General features: G+C 44.2%; 1 protein-coding gene across 1 annotated transcript in view; it reads right to left on the bottom strand.

The window, feature by feature from the left end:
• Ccdc60 (coiled-coil domain containing 60) overlaps positions 1-19,933 on the bottom strand; it is a 172,434-nt gene that overhangs the window by 10,780 nt on the left and 141,721 nt on the right. The window contains exons 6-8 of the mRNA XM_020179033.2: positions 15,207-15,297; positions 9,960-10,188; positions 3,227-3,311 (exon numbers count right to left, since the gene is read on the bottom strand). Coding sequence (XP_020034622.2) covers positions 3,227-3,311; positions 9,960-10,188; positions 15,207-15,297 — 405 coding nt within the window. The remainder of the gene's footprint in view (positions 1-3,226; positions 3,312-9,959; positions 10,189-15,206; positions 15,298-19,933) is intronic.

Genomic DNA, 19,933 nt, shown 5'->3' on the forward strand with positions numbered 1-19,933 from the left:
ACACACACACACACATAGAATTCAATACACACACACACACACACACTTAGAATCACACACACACACCCCTAGAATTCAATACACACACCCCCCCCAGAATTCAATACACACACACACACACACATATCCCTAGAATTCAATACACACACACACACACACACACACACCTAGAATCACACACACACACCCAGAATTACACACACATCTAGAACCTGTCTCTCCCACTCACAAAATCACAACGCCCACCTAGAATAAACACACATGTATACCCCTAGAATCACATACATACACACTGTAGAATTGTGTAGACACCCCAGAATCACACACACACGCCTAGAGTTCCAAACACATGCACACACACACCCATAGTTCCTCACATATGGAATTTCACATATACATATACCTAGAATTCTGTACACACACTCCTACATCTAGAATTACACACACCTTTAGAATTACACACATACACACACACCCCGTATCTAGAATTGCACACACACACCTCTAGAATTCCCCCTCACATAGCATTCCCCAGAATTACATGCACAAATGCTCACGACTGCTATAATCCACACATGCGTACACACTCCTAGAATTCTGCACACACACACACACACACACACACACACACACACATTTAGAATTACATGCACACACCCACAGAATTTGCCAGCATTTGGTGAAGTGGTACTCACTTGCAGCGCTCATTAAAAAATACAGTTGCCTCAGAGGTTCTGCCCTGGTGGGTCTGGGGCAAGGTCTAGACAACTGTGTTTTTCACAAGCACCCCAAGCTGATCTGATCTCCAGGGACATTTGGGAAACACAGCTAGAAGATTTTAAGAAAAAGCTGTCTTCTTACATGATTGGGAGGTAATTCAGACTCAAGGATGAGGCTGGACAAGGCTGGCTTTTTGGGGTTCCTACACCCCTGAATTCCAGGCCACCCTTGCAGGGGGGCGCAGCTTTGGTGTGTAACTAAGTGAGTCTGTCTCCCAAAGTCGTCCCCCCCGCCCCCGGCTCCCATCACAGCTTCAGTATCTATTGCCTTAGCTAGAGATTAGGGAGGAGAATGTTTTCTCTGGAGGAATTAATGGGGAAGGGAAAGTCAACAAGTTACTGCTCTGTAACCAGGGTTATCTTATCATTAAACTGAATGCAGAGGCCACATAATGGGTTCAGGAGAACCAGACTCGAGGGCAACTTTGTCTTTAAAGACCTCATGAAAATCACTCATTGCTGCTCTTCTCCATCTGTGAGATGGGGTGCCGGTTACTGTACCTGCCTCCACAAGGTGCTGGGAAGTTTCCATGGAGAACATAAAGAGATAAAAGTAGTGATCACTTCCACACCACTGTCATTTATTGAGTGTTTACTGTACTCCAGGTATGGTAAGCTAGTACGTGAAGTACTAAATCCTTTAAATGACTCACTGAAGTAGGTGCTATTTCTATCGCATCTGCAATACTTTATAAGAACAGTATTTGAGTCTCACTACCGCCATTTTGCATAGGTTGCTAGCAAGCTTCATTTTACAGAATTGGAATCAGACTCAGAGAGGTGAAGCAAGCTGCTCCACCTCACACAGCCATCACATTGGTGGGTTGGAGACCATCTCTAGTCTATTTGGTTTCAAAGCCTTTTGTTCCAATGCCTTATGTGACACAATGTCATTTTATAGATGAGAAAACAGAGGCTCAGAGACAGGTTAAGTGACTTGTCCATGGGCACCAGATTTTGGACCCACATCAGCCTGACTCACACAGTAAGCTCTTATAAAAGAAGGGGGTCTCATCAAGCTGATTGCCATCATGAATGTCTGTCCCAAATGCTAACAAATCAGGTACCTCGTGGGTCAACATTATCCCCAAATGCCTCCACGTGCCACCTTCCAGAGCCTGATGTGAGTTGAGGCTGTAGCAGACAAATTCATCACCCACAGGCAGAGGCGGGGTGTGATGCATGTGGAAGAGCTCGGTGAACTGTAATTAATGTAATAACAATAACCAATAAGTCACGGCCGGCATCCCAGTAGGCTGAAGGCAATGACGAACCTCTTCTCCTGCCTCATTTATTTTCCAGAAGTAATTTGCTTGCTCAGAGGGACCCACACTTGAGAAGGGAACTCTTGCTCTAGCTTGAGTTCTCTCTGAGACTGTTAGAGGTCAGAAGTCCTGGGCACAAGACAGATGACCCCTCAGATTCAAGTCTGACACTGTCTCTTCAGGAGCCAGCTGTACTGGTTGCTGGCTGGAAACTTCAAAGGATTGCTGTTGTTAGGATCAGAATCCTTGAGGTGAGGGACCCCAAGGTGAGATGCCCAGGCCAGTGTATGCCTTTCTTCACTCTATTTTTGGCTGCATTTCAGTTCCTTGGAGGAGTCATAGTACTTTCTGAGCACATTTGTACATAGCTGCCTGTTTTCTCTTTCCCCATCTTCTTTGCCTGTGCCCCACCGTCTTTGACAAGCTAGGTCTTTTTGCTTCATCCAAATCTCACCTTAAAGTTTCTTACAAGGGCAGAAGAAACCAATTCCCATTTCCATCCCAGACTAGATCAACACACCTATTTATTCATTTATTTGGCAGTAGTGGGGTTTGAACTCAGGGCCTCACACTTGCTAAGGCAAGCCCTTTTTCACTTGAGCCATGCCTACAGCTCTTTTTTTTTTTTAAGTTTGTTTTTCAGATAGACTGTCATGATTTTGCTTATGCTGGCTTCAGACTGTGCTCCTCCTACCATTTCTTGCTGAGTAGCTGGGATTATTGGTGTAAGCCACCACGCCCCACTCCAATTATCCTCCCTTTTCCTCCTCCCTTTCCAAGCTCTCCTTTCCTAAAACATTTCACAAGAATAATAAATGCAAGGTCTATACATATACATAAATATTCACGAGAAAAATGAATACAAAAATCAGAATTCCTGACAGGCAGTGTGGCAGAGTGGTGAGGAAGATGAAGTTTGAAATTAGAAAGATCTGGACTTGGGTCAGAACCTCATGGTTCACTAGCTGTGTGATCTTGAAGAAGTCACTTACTCCCTCTGAGCCCCATTCCCTTTTTGTAAAATATGGATAAGACCACCTACCTTGTTGGTAAGGACCCAGGAAAATGATACACATGAACAAACTACATAGCTCACTGCTTATGACAGAGACAGTGCTCAACAACTGGTAACTCCATTGTTAAATGTTTTTACCACTAAGCTGGCATCCTTTATTTGCCTACCTGGGAAGTAGCTTTTGCATTCCGTTTTCCATCATGATTGATCTTCGGGCATCTTCCCTGACCATCTCCAGGAGCTTCTGAAGATCTGATGGGAACATGAGAGGTCACCCTTGACCTTGACACAGGACAGTTGCAAGGCAGCCTCCAGCCCTCAGCCTGGGATTGCCTCTGCTTCTGAATGTCAGGGAGCTGGACAGAGATCCCACTGGACTCCAGAAGAGGTGGTTCATAGTGTTGGCAGGTTATATATCTGCCTGTGCCCCTCCCCTGCTTAAAATCCATCTATGGTTCTCCATGTTTCTTTTGCTAACATTATTACACATGAATTATGAGACCATGGAAGTCTCATAGTTTTTTTAATTTCTTTCCTCACTTTAAACTATTGTAACCAGAGAGAATTGTTACAAATTCTAAGAAGAAATGATCATATTTGGACATCCATCCTGATCTTCACAGGCCTGATTTTCCAAACTGGTGATTTATAGGCTAAATCCAACTCACAAATATATTTGATTTGATTTGAGGGAAGTAGGTGCTAACCCTTTAGAACTAGAAGGTTTCACATAAAAATTCAGGCCTTGAACTGGGTATGGTGGTGCATGCCTGTAATCTTAGCTACTTGGGATGTGAAGGAAGAAGGATCAAGTTCTGAGGACAGCTTGGCCAAAAGTGGGAAAGCCTGTCTGAAAGCAAACTCAAAGAACCCCAAAGGACTGCGGGTGTAGCTCAAGTGGCAGAGTGCCTGCTTAGCAAATGTGAGATCCTGCATTCTCCAGTTCTGCCAAAAAAAAAAAAAAAAAAAAAATCCAGACCTTCGGCTTCCAAAGCAAGACTCTGAGATGGGGCCACACTGCCCTTGTTCCTGCTGAATGCTGACTGCGGGTTTTAGACAGGTGTGTGGTCTCCAGGTCTCCACGGCTCCCATCTCTCCTCATTGTGCCAGCTGATTTCCCTTGTGGTTTGGACATGAAGTGTCCCCTGCAAAAGGCTCTTATGTGGAAAGCTTGGTCTCCAGTTGGTGGAGTATTGAGATGTGATTGGATCACAAGGGCATTAATTCTCATCAATGGTTAACCATAGCTGAATGGGTCATTAGGAGGTGTGGCCTGGTTGGAGTCACTGGGAGCATGCCTTTGAAGGTTGTGTCTTGTCCCTGGACCTTTCCTCTCTGCTCACTCTCAGCTTCCCAGGCAACATGAGGCGAGCATCTGTCTCTTCCACGTGCTCCCGCGGTCATGATACTCTGCCTTATCACAGTTCAGAAACAAGAGACCCAAGTGACCATGAACTGAGATCACTGAAACCATTAGCCAAAATAAATTCTGTAAGTGTTTTCTCAGATTTTTTTTTGTCACAGTGCTGAAAAGTGACTAACGTGACTTTTCTTTTTTTGTTGGCACTGGGTTGAACTTAGGGCCTCATGCTTGCTAGGCAGGAGCTCTACCACTTGAGCCACTCCACCAGCCCTTTTTTGAGTTGGGTTTTTTTGAGATAGGGTCTCGTGAGCTATTTGCCCAGGGCTGACTTCAAACCACAATCCTCCTGATCTCTGCCTCCTGAGTAGCTAGGATTATATGCTGGGCCACCAGGACCTGGCTTTGACATGACTTTTATTTTCATACTTAATGCTGGTTTTTTACATGATGGAAATATTTCTTTAGACCTGACCCTGTAGGTTGAATCATGTCCCCCAAAAGGTACAATGAATTCCTAATCCCCAGTAACTCAAGACATGGAAATAGAGTCACTGCAGATGTGATGAGTTAAGGTGAGCTCATACTGGAGTGCAGTGTGGTCCTTAATCCAGTAGGATTATAATACATCATAAAGTAAGAGGAGAGAGAGAACACACACAAGGAGAGAATGGCACATGATGACAGAGGCAAAGATTGAAGGGATGTAGTGACAAGCCAAGAAAAGCAGAGGATTTCCAGAAACCACCAGAAACCACCAGAAGCTAGAAGTGGCAAGGATGTATCTCCCCTACAGATTTCAGATGAATCCTGGCTCTGTTGACAGCATCCATAATTTTAAGGCAATACATTTAAATTGTCTTAAGCCACCTAGGCTGTGGTACTTTGTTGCAACAACCCTAAAAATGAACACAGTGACACTCTCAAAAGTTGAAAAAACATAGAATAAGATGTGTTTCAAGAATGATGGGGAAGTGAAAGGGAAAGGCTCTGTTTTCATGGGTGCATATTTGCAAATTCTTAGCCCACACTCATTCCACTCCCACCTTGAACCTGCTTGATCCAAAGCCACCCTTTTCCTCAAGTTTGTAGCTGTCCGCAGTGCTGAAGCATCACTGTGTGAGGTTGTTTCTTGGAGACTGTCTCTCCAGATTTATGAATGAGGAGAGAGAAGGGGTTTGGAATGAGAAGAGGAGGAAATGCACACACAGAAAGCCACTGTAAGATTGTAGACATCCCAGAAATAAAGAAAGGGGCACTTCTGAGATGATTTCCAAATAATTTCAGGAATCAAGAAGAACACTACGAGTGACGATGGATGGAATTTGAGAGACCAAAGGGAAAGTCTTAGTCATGAATTCTACACCAATAGAAGGCTTTGCTGTCTGTCACATGGTAGGGGGACTGATGCTAGTTTCACGCACTTTTGACAAACCAATCGAATTTTCCTCCTTTCTCTGGGACTCGGGAAGCATGTCATCTTTCCTTTCCCATCCACCACACCTGGTAAAGTGCCTACCTGTTCTTCTGACTTTCCTCACAGCACCAATATCATGGGAGGGCAATTGCCTGTTTACCTGCAGGACTTCGCCTGTAGGCTGTGAGTTCCTTGAGGTCAAGGGTCACATCTTATTGGTCTTTCTATTGATAGCACCTATTTGATAACACCAAATTTATTGATAACACCATCTATTGATGGTGTGCTTGGCCCATGGAATTTCAGTCAACAGTTGCTGAATGAATGAGTGAACTAAGGAGAAAAAGGAGGTATTTGGGGGACTCTCATCGACATTTTGGCATGAATGGAGGATACAATGCTATTTCAGATGCTTCTTACCCTTTAATAGGTAGCTACAATCAGCTAAGCTCAGGTCTTTTTTTTTTTTGCAGTACTGAAGTTTTGAACTCAGGGCTTACACCTTGAGCCACTCCACCAGCCCTTTTTTTGGGAAGGGTTATTTCGAGATAGTGTCTTGTGAACTATTTGCCTGGGCTGGCTTTGAACCTCGATCCTCCTGATTTCTGCCTCTTGAGTGGCTAGGATGACAAGCGTGAGTGACCAGCACCCAGCTTAAGCTCAGTTCTTAAAAGCCATACTCAGAAGGGAGACCCAACACACACAGAGCTTCCCTAGGCCATGTATGTCCTGCCTTGTTTGTGACTGCAATCACTGGGCCCTAGTGGGGAAAGAGCTCTTCTCCTTAACACCTTTGGGAGTCACTTAGGCTGTGAAAAATGTCAACATTTAGCCATTCTCTACTTTATTTCCAGTTTGTGAGCATGATTCCATTCTAGCTGAATCTAACCTTCTCTTTCACCTTGTCATGCCTACATCCCCTACTGCCACATATCCCAGATTTCTTGAGGGCTTTGTGTCCAGAAACCTACTAGTCAGAGAGCTGTATTTGCTTCCAACACCTTCTTCTCTTCTGTTGGAAACCATGTGGCAACACCAATGGTTTGCAATCCCTCTACCTCATCCATAAGTAAACCAGCCCAAGGGTGCACGGATACAGCAAAGGACCCTGGTGTTTGGCACCTTGGCAGCCCTTCTAGTGCATCATTTGTAAACCTCTGTACTCAACGCATCACAGATTTTTTTCCCCACTTGCTACATGCCTCTGAGTAGAAATGGTGCCCACCAGTAAGAAGCTCCACCCATCTGGTAGCCGAGGTTGGATATATGTAAAATGAAACAAATCCAGGGACTCCTCAAGGTTACCTGGGAGAGAGGACTTGTCTGGAAAGGGTGCAGATGTTATGAAGTGGAGTTTCCCTGAGGAAGACAGACAGACCTGTGATGGATGTCCACACAGAGGAACCTCTGCTCCTGGGACTGACAGAGAGAATGTCATCCTGTTCTCAAAGGTCAGATACTTTTCCTCCATCTTCCATTAGCGGCCTAAGAATCTAATCCTTGAATGACTAAAGAAATTTCTTCTTTTTTAAGGGAAAAACAGGGGAGGTCTTTTTTGTTACATGGGTGGTTTGAGGGAACCCATTAGACAGCAAAGAACCCACATTCTAAGGTACTATACAAGTGACTTTCTCCTCTAATAGTTCCAAGACTGACAAAAGGACTGGCTGGGTTTTGGTTTCTTGGGAATTTTCCTGTCATTGATTCATGGAGGGGATCAGTCCATGGAGAGGCCACAACCTGCTGTCTTCAGTGATTTACATCCACAAAGACTTCATTATGCAGCTAGTCCTGGAAATTAGACCTTGGTCAAATGGTGCACCGCTCAGAATGGATTCATGAATTCAGAATCAATTTGAGGTGGTTTTAGAAAGCAAGGAGAGGCTTGGAAATTAATCTACTTTTGTCAAGGCTGTAACAAATAGGATGGAGGTTAAGGTATAAATGGAAGAAAAGAGTAGGGAGGCTAAGAAAAAAGAAGGACTTTCTCCCTTAGAAGTAGATCTCTGGTGCTAATGCATTTCTTAGTAATTCTTGTGTACCTATTGTGTGGCAGGCTGAAGGTGAATAAGACATCCAGGTCTGCAGAGGTCTTACACTCTTTCCCCTCTTCTTCCTCGGTAATAGAACTATGATTCTTTCTGGGTGTCTGAGGGGAAAGGCTTGCAAGCTCATTTTCCTAGTATCTTTTTCAGTTGCATGTGGCCCAAGTACTGGGCAGTAAGATTTTACTAGCAGTATCGTATGGAACTTCTGGGGTGGTTGTCAAACATAGCTGGGTGTGGACACTTTTATACTTTGCCTATTTCCTTCTACTTCAATCCTAGAATTTGAGTGTGATGGCTAGAGTTCTAGGAGCCATTTTAGACCATGAAGTGATGTTGAGGATGGCAGAGTAACAAGACAGAAGACAGCGGGGTCTCTATGCTCTATGGAGTCATTTTACCATTCCTGGACTGGTACTCTTTAATCTTTAAGAAAAATAAACCTTTAACTTTTTTAAGTCACTATTTCTCAAGTCTTTATATTAGCCAAAAGAAATTCCTACCTGATATAGTGAGATGCAAATTAAAATCAAGTCCTCAATAAGAGCTGATAGAAAACACCAAGACACTTGAAAAGAGAGAACCTTGGGGAGTCAGGAAAGACTTCACAGAGGAGGGAGCATTTGAACTGAGTTTTGAAGGTTGGAGAGGCATCTACAAGACTGAAGAGCCAGGGAACACAGGGGATTTGAATGCAGGAAGTCATATAAGCATGGGCTTTGTTGAAGAAAAGGAAAGCACACTGCTGAGGTTGGACTTCCCTGTTTAAGGTGTGATGTGGCAGCCTGGATAAAATCAGTTGGAATCTTAGAGGTGATGGGGGATCACTGACAGATGCTAAATTAGGGAGGAAAAGATCAGATTTTTAACTTAGAGAAACTTCCTTCTAGCTTTGCATAGAGAAAAATCAGTGGGTGGGTGGGGGCGGGAAGCTGCCATGTGCCAGCGCCTTCCCCCCTCCCCACTTTCACTGTTGTAGGTCTCAGTTCAAAGGTCAGTGCTGAGAGAAGTTTTCTTGACCACCACTCCAACCAACAGCCTCTCTTTAGCCGAACACTTGGTAGATACCAAATTTAAAGACTTAGTGCGAAAAAATAATAAAAAATATCTCATTAACAAATTTTATACCAATTACATTTTGAAATGATAGTATTCTACATGACTTGGGCTCAATAAAATTTTTTTAAAAAATATTTTATGTTCTTACAATCTTTTTATTTTGGAAGAATCTTTTTAATAAAAGTAATTGATTTCCTATAAAAAGACCCACATATCATGAACAATTAAGGTTTTGATCAATAGTAAATATTCAATATTAGTAACAAAATTTATATAATTAAGGAAAGAAAAAAACTCAATTTCATTGGAAATTATGAAATAATTTGATCTGTGATAATTTGACCAATTTATAATGCAAAGGAATGCTTCAATTTGGTAAAGGATATGCCCCAAAGTGGTAAAATCTTTAGCCAATTTCCAACTGAATACAGAATAAAGGACATGCTTGACTGAAAAATATGTTTTCTGAGATCAAGAGGATTGTAGTTCAAGACCTGCCCCGGCCAAAAGTTCACGAGAACCCATCTCAACCAATAGCTGGTTGGGAGGGTTGTGGTTTCAGGCCAGCAAGCAAAAACAGTTTGTGAGGCCCCATTTCAATGGAAAAAAGCTGTGCATGGTGGTGCATGCCTGTCATACCAGTGACGGTGGGAAGGGTAAAACAGAAGGAACATAGTTCATTGCAACCTGGGCAAAAAGCAGAGTAAATAAATAATTAGAGTAAAAAGGGCTAGAGGAGTGGCTCAAGTAGCAGAGCGCCTGCCTTGCAAGTGGGAAGTCCTGTGTCCAAAGCTCAGTACTGCCATTTTAACAAAAAAGATTCAAAAAAGGGCAAATGGCTCCTAGGGGGATGGCTCAGAGTGAATTTTAGATCTCTGCTGGGGAAATGAAAGGGACTTAGGGACACTGAACAGGGCTGGGAGACCTTGGGGCTCAGCAGAGTAGGACTGGAGCAGGAGGGGGCTCTGAAGGATGCCCAGGCAGAAAGGAGGAGTGGTGGGGTCTGGGGTGGCACTTACACACATGGAGAACCTCGTCGTCTGGCTTGGTTGAAGAAGACTCATTGTCCTCGATGTCTTTGCTTCCGGTCGCCGGGGTGACCACACTGGGGGGCTCATCAGAGCCAGGGTTCACAGACACCATGCTGCTTTGCGGGGAGGACCCCCCACTGGTCCTAGACAGACTGAGGGTGGAGCCTCGGCGGCTTGGTTTGCAGGCTCTCAACATAGGGACTTTTAATTTCTTGGTCTGAAGGAAAGGGAAAAGACAGTGTTGTGAGAAAGGAAGGAAGAAGAATGGTGGAAAGGGAGAAAGGAAGGAGGGAGAGGGAGAAACAAAGAAAGGGAGAAGGAAGGGAGAGAGGAAGGACAGAAGAGAGGAAGGGAGAAGGAAGGAAGGAAAGAAGGAGAAAGAAACAAAGGAAGAGAGGAAGGAAGAAGGAAGGAAGGAAGGAAAAGGGAAAAGGAAAGAAGGAGAAAGAAACTAAGAGAGGAAGGGAGGGAGGGAGAGAGAAAAGAAGAAAGGGGAGAAGGGAGGAAGGAAGGAGGGAGAGGAAGGTAGAAAGAAAGGAAGAAAAGTAGGAAAGAAAAAAAGGAAAAGCCTGGCTTTGTCTATGAATTCCTTCTAACTCTTTCCTGTATCTGAAGTAACCTTTTGACATGGATGGAGATTATTAAAAGATGTGAATTCTCTGAAGCAAATGTGATTTTACAAGAGCACGATTGCCCATAAAGTCACCCAAAGAAACCTGATGTCACCAAGGCCCAGAATGGTTTTTGACTTTTTCTCTTGTGATAACTACTGGAGTTGACTTTGAAACTGTAGGACAGGATGGGCTAATGTCTTTAGCTACACCTTGGTTTAGACCCTGAATTGCATGTACCAACTTCTTCCTCATCAAGCTAAGGCTTGGACCGGCAGGATGAAGATGTGCGTTCACTGGGGTTCTTTGAAGGACATGACATGAAGAACATTCTTGAACTGTGAGTTAGCAGGTGGAGCCGAGGGAAGTAGATCTGGGCAGTGGAGAGCCATTCTTGGGGGAGGATGAGCCAGGGAAAGTCTTAGGATGGACTAAGGGGTAGACAGGGAAAGCCCTGTGAGGGGAATGCAAATTTGGGGGAGGAAAGTACTCAGACAGAAACTGGTTACAGTCATACGTGTGTGGCTTTGTATGCATGCATGTATGATTGGTGTCACTTTGGGATGTGATGTCTGAAGTCATGTCCTTTTAACACTCATGATCCAAATTTCAGAAAGTTTCTTAATTTACCCAAGATCACACAGCTAGCAGGTGGGAGAGCCACGATGCAAACACAGGTGAGGTGAAAGCCAAAGCTTTCACAGCAAGACTCTGTCTTGCTTAAAATATTTCAAGTGTTACCCAAAGTGTCCTGGCTCACACACTAATGATTTTTTATGGCATTTAAAGCACAGGTTCTCAGTGGGGGAAGAACAAGGCCCTTGACTGCTTCAGAAAAAAAGGGCTCAAAACTGTCTGGGCTAAAATTTACACTCAATTAGCCGAAGCAATTTTATTTGAGAACATTTAAAATAAAAGCACTTGAGAGGGGCTGTCTGATGAAATTCCTAGTGTTTGATAGCCTAGGAAAGAAGTCATAGAACAGAGGGGGGCATCGAAGGCCTCACACAGGGAATGGAGTGGAAAGAATTGAATTCAGCAGGTTTATTTTAGAAAGTCCACTATGTATACACGTAAGACTTTGATTGACTACCTCCTGGGCCCTGAATACAGGCGGAGTTTCCCTGCACTGGAAGAGGGGAGGGATTTCTTAGTTCACAAGGGAAGGAGGAAGATGGGGGAAGAGGAAGAGAGAGGGAGGAAAGCTTTGGGCCTTAAGATGTTTTCTCTTCCTGTGCTCGGCTCCCTTCTCCCCCAGGTCTTCAGCAAATTCTACTCAAATGATAGAATGCGTCAGAATGTGACAGACTGGGGAACTGGAGTTTGAACTGAGTTTAGCCAGATAGCCAAGGGGGCACATGGGTTACAAAATGACTGTGATGAAAGAAGAAGTAAACACCAAGAGCTGGCATGGTCTCGCCTTTGATAAATTAGGAGTGTGGTATGAGGCTCCTTTCATCCTGACTTTGCAACCAGGACAAGAGCTTGGTAGGTGACAGAAAGCTCCTCCCCTCCTGGCACCCTGGGGAACACATACAGAGGTCCCCTCTTCCTGTTCCATTTGCTTTGGTGTGTATTCCTGTCACTGAAACCAGACTCTTTAGATCAGTGTCATCTTTGTGTTCTGGTGGTGGTGGTGGGATTTGAACTCAGGGCCTTGCACTTGCTTGGCAAGTGCTCTACCACTTGAGCCATGTCCCATCCCTGTTTTGCTTTAGTTAATTCTGACAGGGTCTCACATTTTTGCCCAGGCTAGCCTGGACTGTGATACTTACTATCTATGCTTCCTGAATAGCTGAGATGACAGGTACACACTGCCACACCTGGTTATTGATTGAGACAGGATCTCTGTAGCTTTTTGCCTGGACTGGCCTCAAACTCTGAGCCTCCCAATCTCTGCTTCCACAGTAGCTGGTATTATAGATGCGAGCCACTGTACCTCTTTGAAGGCTGGGCAGCTCGTGTCACTGGGGCAGCCTGGGGTCTTACAATGAGCACTGAATTCAGAGCAAGGGACCCGGAGCGAGTCAGATGACCCTGCTTCACTTTCTTCACTGATAAAACAAAAGGGATGGACTGGGAGGGTCTCAGAATCTTCCATATCCATAGTTCTGTGTTCATCTTCCTTGAGCTTGGATTTCACCTCATGTTCCTAACATTGTCATTAATTAAAATTGAATTAACACCCCAGTGAGGAAATCCAAAGTGGAGAGCTGACACTTCTGATTAATTGAGAGTGGCATAAAAATAAAATATGTGTGTGTGTGGGGTGGGGGGTGTGACAGTAGTGTCAGCATTCTCCTTGCCCTTTATTGAGCTGATTTTTCCTGAGTTGACTTAAGTTCCCAAATGCTCTTCTGTTTTTCATAGTTCACTCAGGAGTGATGTTAACCAGTGGCTGTGCTCCATCTCAGTAGGGACTGATTTTTGGTAACAGAGGACAGGCTTTCCCTGAATGGTTTCTTATACTTTCTAAGAAGCAGGAACTTCAAACTGTGGCCCATGGGAATACATACTTAGCTACCCAGGATTTTACAAACTGAGAGATTTTTACACAAAAACTTAAGTCGTTTTTCCTGAAAACAACAAGCCCAGGGCTCCTCTTCTCATGGGCAAGATGAGCCAGAGCTGAGAAAAGGGCTTCATTTTGACACAGACCTCACTACTCTCTGATTCATCCATTAACACAACTTTCCTGTGTCTTAGGAACACTGCCTGGCCCTAGATAGGTCTACACATTTAGAAAAACCTCAGGGCCTGGGGGAGTGAATGGAAATGGGGTGTTCGCTGGATATCTGGTGGGACCCTGAATATAGATGGAACTTCCCTGCACTAGAAAAGGGGAGGGATTTCTTGGTTGCATAAGGGAAAGGAGAAAAGTGGGATTTCTTGGTTGCATAAAGGGAAGGGAAAGGGGGGGGGAGAGAGAGAGAGAGAGAGAGAGAGAGAGAGAGAGAGAGAGAGAGAGAGAGAGTTTCTAAATTCTCTTCTTACAAATGTAAGAAGAGGGGAAGTGACCTGCCCGTGGTCATGTAGTGAACTGAGTCACAGTGGCTGAACTAGGTTCCCCCATATCCTGACTTAGTGCTCTCCTGCCCTCAGGGTGGACCATGCTGCAGACAAGTTTTAACCTTGGGGAAATTTAATTTTGTAAGAGTCCAGCTCCAGCAATTCACATTCCATCTCCCTCCTCCACTTTCCGTGGTGAATACTCCTGAAGGACATTTTTTAAGGTTTGTGGCTCTGCTGCTTTGTCTGTGCATCTCTGAAGAGGGGAGCAGTGTCTCCATAGCAACTTTCTTTGATAAAACAAGGTCTCTTACTTCTCAGGTCTAGGAGTGTACTGATGGAAGGAGAAAATGGCGAGACTCCTCATGAGGGATGGATAATCCTGTGTTTGAAGAGCTCAGTGTTTAATACACAGAGCCAAGATTAACTTCAGGCTGTGCTGCAATCCAGCTGTGTGATTCCACGCAAGTCACTTAACCTCTCTGAGCTCCATCTTCCTCCTCTCCCACCAAAAGACAAGAATAGTTCTCCTTGGGGTTATTAAGAAGGCAGAAATTGGGTAATGTACCTAATGAACAACCTTATACAGAACTTGGTCCACTGTAAGTACTGAGAAAATTGTATAGCTACGTGAGGCTCAACGTCTTCATATATTCCTTTCTTTTTTTTTTTTTTTGTGGCACTGGAGATGGAGCTCACAACCTTACACACTTGCTGGGCAAGTGCTCTGCCCTCTGAGACAAACTCTCAGCCCTTTTGTTTGTATTTTATTTTGGAGATACGCTCTCACAGGCTTGCCTTGAACTCAGGATGCTCTTGTCTCTGCCTCCCAACTAGGTGGGATTACAGGTGTGTGTCACCATGCCGGGCCTTCCCTGGGCTCTTCACTGTGTTGTAAGGTGGGCAGGGAAGAGCACTATGCCCATTTTGTGGTTATGGGACAGGTGCAGCAAACACTTCAGTTTTATAGTCATGTGCTTGCTCCAGTATCGTTACCTACTGAAATATCACCTCTTGCCATCATTATTAGAGCACTTGTTTGCTGAGTAGGTGAACCGGCAGGTGTAGGATTAGAATAAGTTTGTCTTGAGAAAAACAGACATCATAATATCTTCTTAAAAGCAAACCCACGTTCTAGCTTGTTAAAAATCCTGTGTGTCAAAACACTCACTTTTTTATTTTCTGACAGAGGAGAGAGAGAGGGAGAGAGAGAGAAGGAGGGGGGAGAGAGAGAGAGAGAGAGAGAGAGCTGCTATTGATTTAAAAGACAGAGCGAGGTGAGTCTGTTTCCTTCTGGTGACATCTTATTAAGCAGCTACTCAGCTTCCCCTCCTCCCATCGAGTCCTGTCCTGTCAAATGTCATTTTTCCTATAATCCCCAGGTAACCATTTTAATTAAAATTTACAAAAACCACCCAGTGGTTGGTTGGACGTGGGCTGGCTTCCCTTCTGAAAGCCAACTAGGAAAAGAAAAATATAAAAGAGAATAAAGAAAAAACAAAACAAGACAAATTTCTTAGAGACAAGACTGGCCAAAACAAAACAAAACAAAAAACAGTCCTCAAGGCAAGCTGGGGCCTGGTAGCCAAATGGCAGGGCCGCACGGGCTGGTTACCTTTGGTGCGATGACAAAGCGCTCCCACCTCTGTCCCATGGACTTGTCCTTGTTGATCTTCTTTATTGTGCTCCTGCTGCCACCTGGGTCCCTGAGTGACAAACAGCTTAATGAGCTTTCCCTTTGCAGAAAACTTTGCCTCGCTTTAATACAAGTTTTTTTTTTTTAAAGAAATGCAATAAATAGAGAATGAAGAAAGGTGACTGGTCCCTGGTTTTTTTTTTTTTTAAACCATAGCTGGATCTTTTGAGTAATAACCCCAGGCGAGAAGAGCCCATTGCTTCCTGGGTGGGTGCTGATGGAGGTAGAGTTTTTTGCAGGCCCTCTGCATCTGTTTGCGTGTTGGACTGGGTTCCTCTGATGGACTCAGGGCAAGTATCCAGTTACTCCTGGGTGTGAACTGAAAAGCGTGTTTATTTCTGACTCTCTGAGTTTTCCATTGTCCAAGAGCCTCGCCCATCGGGGACACCTCAGAACGATATGCAGAGCATTTCTGGTTAGGGTGGGGTGGAACTTGTGATGTCAATGTCATACCATTTGCAGATGAGGAAACAAAGTCCGGAGTGTGGGAGTGGTTGAGTGATTCAGCTAGAAGCACATTTTCAATGAAATGAAGGAAGCTAAAGCTTCAAGGCCCTGGTTTCCTCCAGGACCCTGTGCCTTATTTTATATTGTAATTTTGTACTGTTTTTCTTAAAGTGTCTTCTTCTCTAATTAAGTAAGTTTCAGGCCTTATAAAATCTGAATCCCTCCCTTCATTGACTGAGAACTTTCTGGATAGGGAACCGAAGCCCAGCAGACTCTGTCCATAATACCTTATCTGAAACCCGTGGAACCAGATGTGTTGCCAAATTTACAATTTTGGCATTTTAGAAAGGAAATATGTTTCTCATAAGTTACCACAATCCCTGCAATGGGGCCTGGGGTGACATTTCATAATGAAACACGTTCATGGTTTTGAAATGGAAGACATAAATATTTATATTAGGTGAGAGAAGTAAAAACCCTAAGTAGCTTCAAGTTAAGTTCTTCCATTGAATCAGTTTGGCTCATGAGTTATGAAAAAATGACTTTTCAGAGCCGTTAGATTTTGGCCTCATGGCCCTGGGGCGTTGGGTCTCTACTGATAAGCAAGTCTATTCTCCATCCACCATCCACTCATCCCATCCTCCCTCCATCCCTCCATCCCTCCATCCCTCCATCTACCCATCCACCTATGCGTTCATCTACCTGCCCATTCATCCATCTGTCCACCCACCTGCTCACCCACTCCTCCATACACTCATCTGTCCATGCATGCATGGATCTATCTACTCACCATCCACCCATCCACACACCCATCTACCCAGTCATCCTTATGTCCATGCAACCAAGCATCCATGTCTCTATCCATCTGTCCCTCCATCTTCCCATCTATCCATCCATCTACCCATCTCCCTATCCATTCACCCATCCATTCATCCACCCACCCACTCATCCATACACTCATTTATCCATTCATCCATCTATTCGTCCATCAGCCATCTATCCATCTATCGGTCCATCCATCCATCCATCTATCCATCTATCCATTCATATATCCATCTACCCGGTCACCTTTCTATCTATTCTCACATGCATGCATGCATCCATCCATTCATCCATCCCTTTTCTTAGTCCCCCTTTTCTCTTCAGAAGGAATTTTAGATGGCTGGGATCCTTTTAATCATCTTGCTAGCTCTTAACTAGCATAGAGCAGGGATTTGAGGAAATGACACAAACAGCACAATTTTGACAGGTGACACTTACGGGGCCCAGGCTTGTCTGGCTTCTGAGTGCTTATGGGGGAGCAAAAGTGGTCAGATATATGGGAAAAATGTAACGGAGATAAACTGAATTTAGGGCTGGCTTCTCATGCAGGGGAATCTGAGTTGCAGAATCACCCATCTTTCACCAGCTTGAATGAGGAGAGGGATTCAGGATCCTCCAGGCATCCACCAGCTCACAACACAGCACAAAAATTGCTTACAGACCCCAAGGTGGAAGTGGGTTTGGGGAGGGCAGGATAAGAATGTGCCTGTGAGCTTTTTGTAAGACTTTCTGTTTGATTACACAATAAAAAGCCCTCTGAATAATTAACAGGGAAGCTCATTTAAGTTGGTTCTGTCTGCCTCTCCCCTGAGTAATCAAATTAGGGAATATTTAAAATCCAGCCAGAGGAAGAAGGAACAGTATTTCAGTCCCATGAACAATATTTAAACTAGCGGCGCTTTTGAAGTCTGATTTAAGGCTAGCCAACTGGAAGCTTTAGCGTTTCCACATTGGAGCCAGTGTTTCTTTGAAGACCACAGGGCTTTTAGCTTTTTCCCTCGCTAAGGCGGCCCCTGCTGAGAAGCAGCCTTCTTCCTGAAGTTCAAAAGCAACTCCCCCTTTCCTTTTTAAAATTAAATCTGGGCCCAGCCAACTTTTCAAAAATCTTAAATATTCAGGCCCAATCGGAAAGATGGAAGTTTTCCACTAATGCTGACTTCCAAGATGACCTGAAATCTATTGCAACTAAATGAGCTAAAACCGCCAAAAAATCCCTGCAGAATTTCAAAAGCCCTGAGCCCTTGCTCTGCAAAGCCATTGATAAAGAAAAGGCCTAGTCAGAGAGAATCAGTCTCTCTGATGTTTCATTTTCAGTAGCAAATAAACCAGAAAGCAAGATCAATATAGGGGAGGACAGAATAAAACCACCCTAGCGTCTTCGTTGACTGCACACCTTGTGGCAAGGCGAAGCAAGTTGTGTTCCTTCCCCATGGCCTGGTGGGGGAGATCATTACTCATTACTGCTGTTCACAGAACAGTCCCACTTCTTCCCTGCTTTCTGAAGTCAGGTGTAGCTCTGCGACTTGCTTTGTTCAAAAATACGTGAGCCCAGATGACAGGTGGCGCTTTGGGCGGATGCTTTTCAAAACTTGTCCTGAGTGATCAGATCCTGTGTTGGTGGCAGAAGTTTGTGTGGAGATAGAAGCCTCCATTCCCTTGGCTCTTGAGTAGCGATCGTGAGCAGAGCCAAGAAATGGGCTTCAGTGTTGTTTAACGCCTGAGATTTGGGGGTTGCTCATTGTGGACATTGTTCAATCGGTTCACCTGCTGTGAGACCTGGGAAAAGTCTGCCTGAACCTCAGAACCAGAGAATTGTTCTGACTTGTGTGTCTTTGTGCAAATTATTGAATCTCTCTGAGCCTCAGTGTTCCCCATCTGTAAAATGGGGTCTAGGTAACAATATGCCAGAGGATTTTTTGTGAAGATGAAAAGAAATAAGGCTTGGACAGAAAACACATTACTGTTCAGCTGCTCACAACAATGGCAAGCTTTTTTTTGACAGAGATCTTATGTGACTTAGAGGAGGAGCTGGGGGTAGGGAACGAGGCAGGAGAGCAGCTCTAGAGGGGAGAAGAAGCTGTAATTTTCAAGCTATAATTTCCCCCTGCTGAAGCTTTTTGGGAGCTCCCTTTTGCCAGAAATCAAGAGAAGAGAGCATTGAGCACAATCTCATCTCTCTTAACTGTCTCCACTGAGGACATTTTGTCCCTGGCTGTCACTTAAAAATGCCTATCCACAGTGGCAATCAGCAATTTTCTCCAGAAATTCACTCTTATTTTCCCCACTCAAATTTGGGGTAAAACATCGGCTTCTCAGGGTAGAAAGCTCGTAGGCTGGTTAGGATGTGTTTGCGTGACCACTGCTGAGGGGAAAATGGCTAGTGTTGAGCCAGGGAAGGGGGCAGAGTTCCAAACTCTCGGGGTCTTCCAGGCCAGGTGACTGCATCCTGCTTCCTGAGTGATAAAATAATCTGACCAGCCTGCCACCTTCCTCCACTCCCAAGATGCCTAGTGGAGGATGTCGTTAAATCATTACGAAGAGACTTCACTCAAATGTCCCCTTCTGGGTGAATCTTTCCTTGTCATCTCATTCAGAGCAAAGCCCCCTACCCTGCCACCATGTCATCACCCACCAATGTCTTCACAACACTTTGCTTCTTGCAAATTATTCTGATTACTACATGTTTATTATGGGTGGCTCTCCTAAGCCCTTCTGCAGGATGGAAGTCCCTGAGAACAGGGATGTGGTCTGTTTTCTTCACTGCATGATTCCCTGCTGTGCCAGGATAAAGCAGAATTTGAGGGAAAAAATGAGACTACCTTGGCTGGGAATGGGACCACATGACAAGGGTAAACCACTTGAAATATAAACAACTTGAATAAAAAAAAATTGCTTATTGTGTGCGTTGTTCAGAAAGATGCTGCATTTTTTCATGAAATAATTAAGACAGAGGAAAGGCTTAACTTTGGAAGATTGGCTAACATATTTCTGTGCATTCATCTACTGGTGAGCACCACAGCACAGCTTCAGAAGTGGAGAGGCACTTCTTATGTATAAAGTAAAACAGCAAAAATTTAGCCAACAGCAGCATGGACAAAGTGGCATTTCAAACTATTTTATAAAAGAAAATGATGTATTACATATCGTGTCATCTTAATCAGTGCATCCCTTTCCTATCCTGAGGCCCCCTTTGTAATGTTCCACTTGGTAATTAGTCTTTTTTTGTTGTTGTTGGAGAGAGAGCACCAGATTTTTCTCTGGATTAATGGAAAGCTTTGGGTTTTTGCTACAAATTTTGGAAACCATAGTTACGTGGTTAAGGACCTAGACTTTGTAGCTAGGCTAACTGGCCTCAAATTCTCACTTATGTTTTGCAA

Source organism: Castor canadensis, chromosome 18 (assembly GCF_047511655.1).
Source record: "Castor canadensis chromosome 18, mCasCan1.hap1v2, whole genome shotgun sequence".
In the NCBI taxonomy this organism is placed as follows: Eukaryota; Metazoa; Chordata; class Mammalia; order Rodentia; family Castoridae; genus Castor; species Castor canadensis.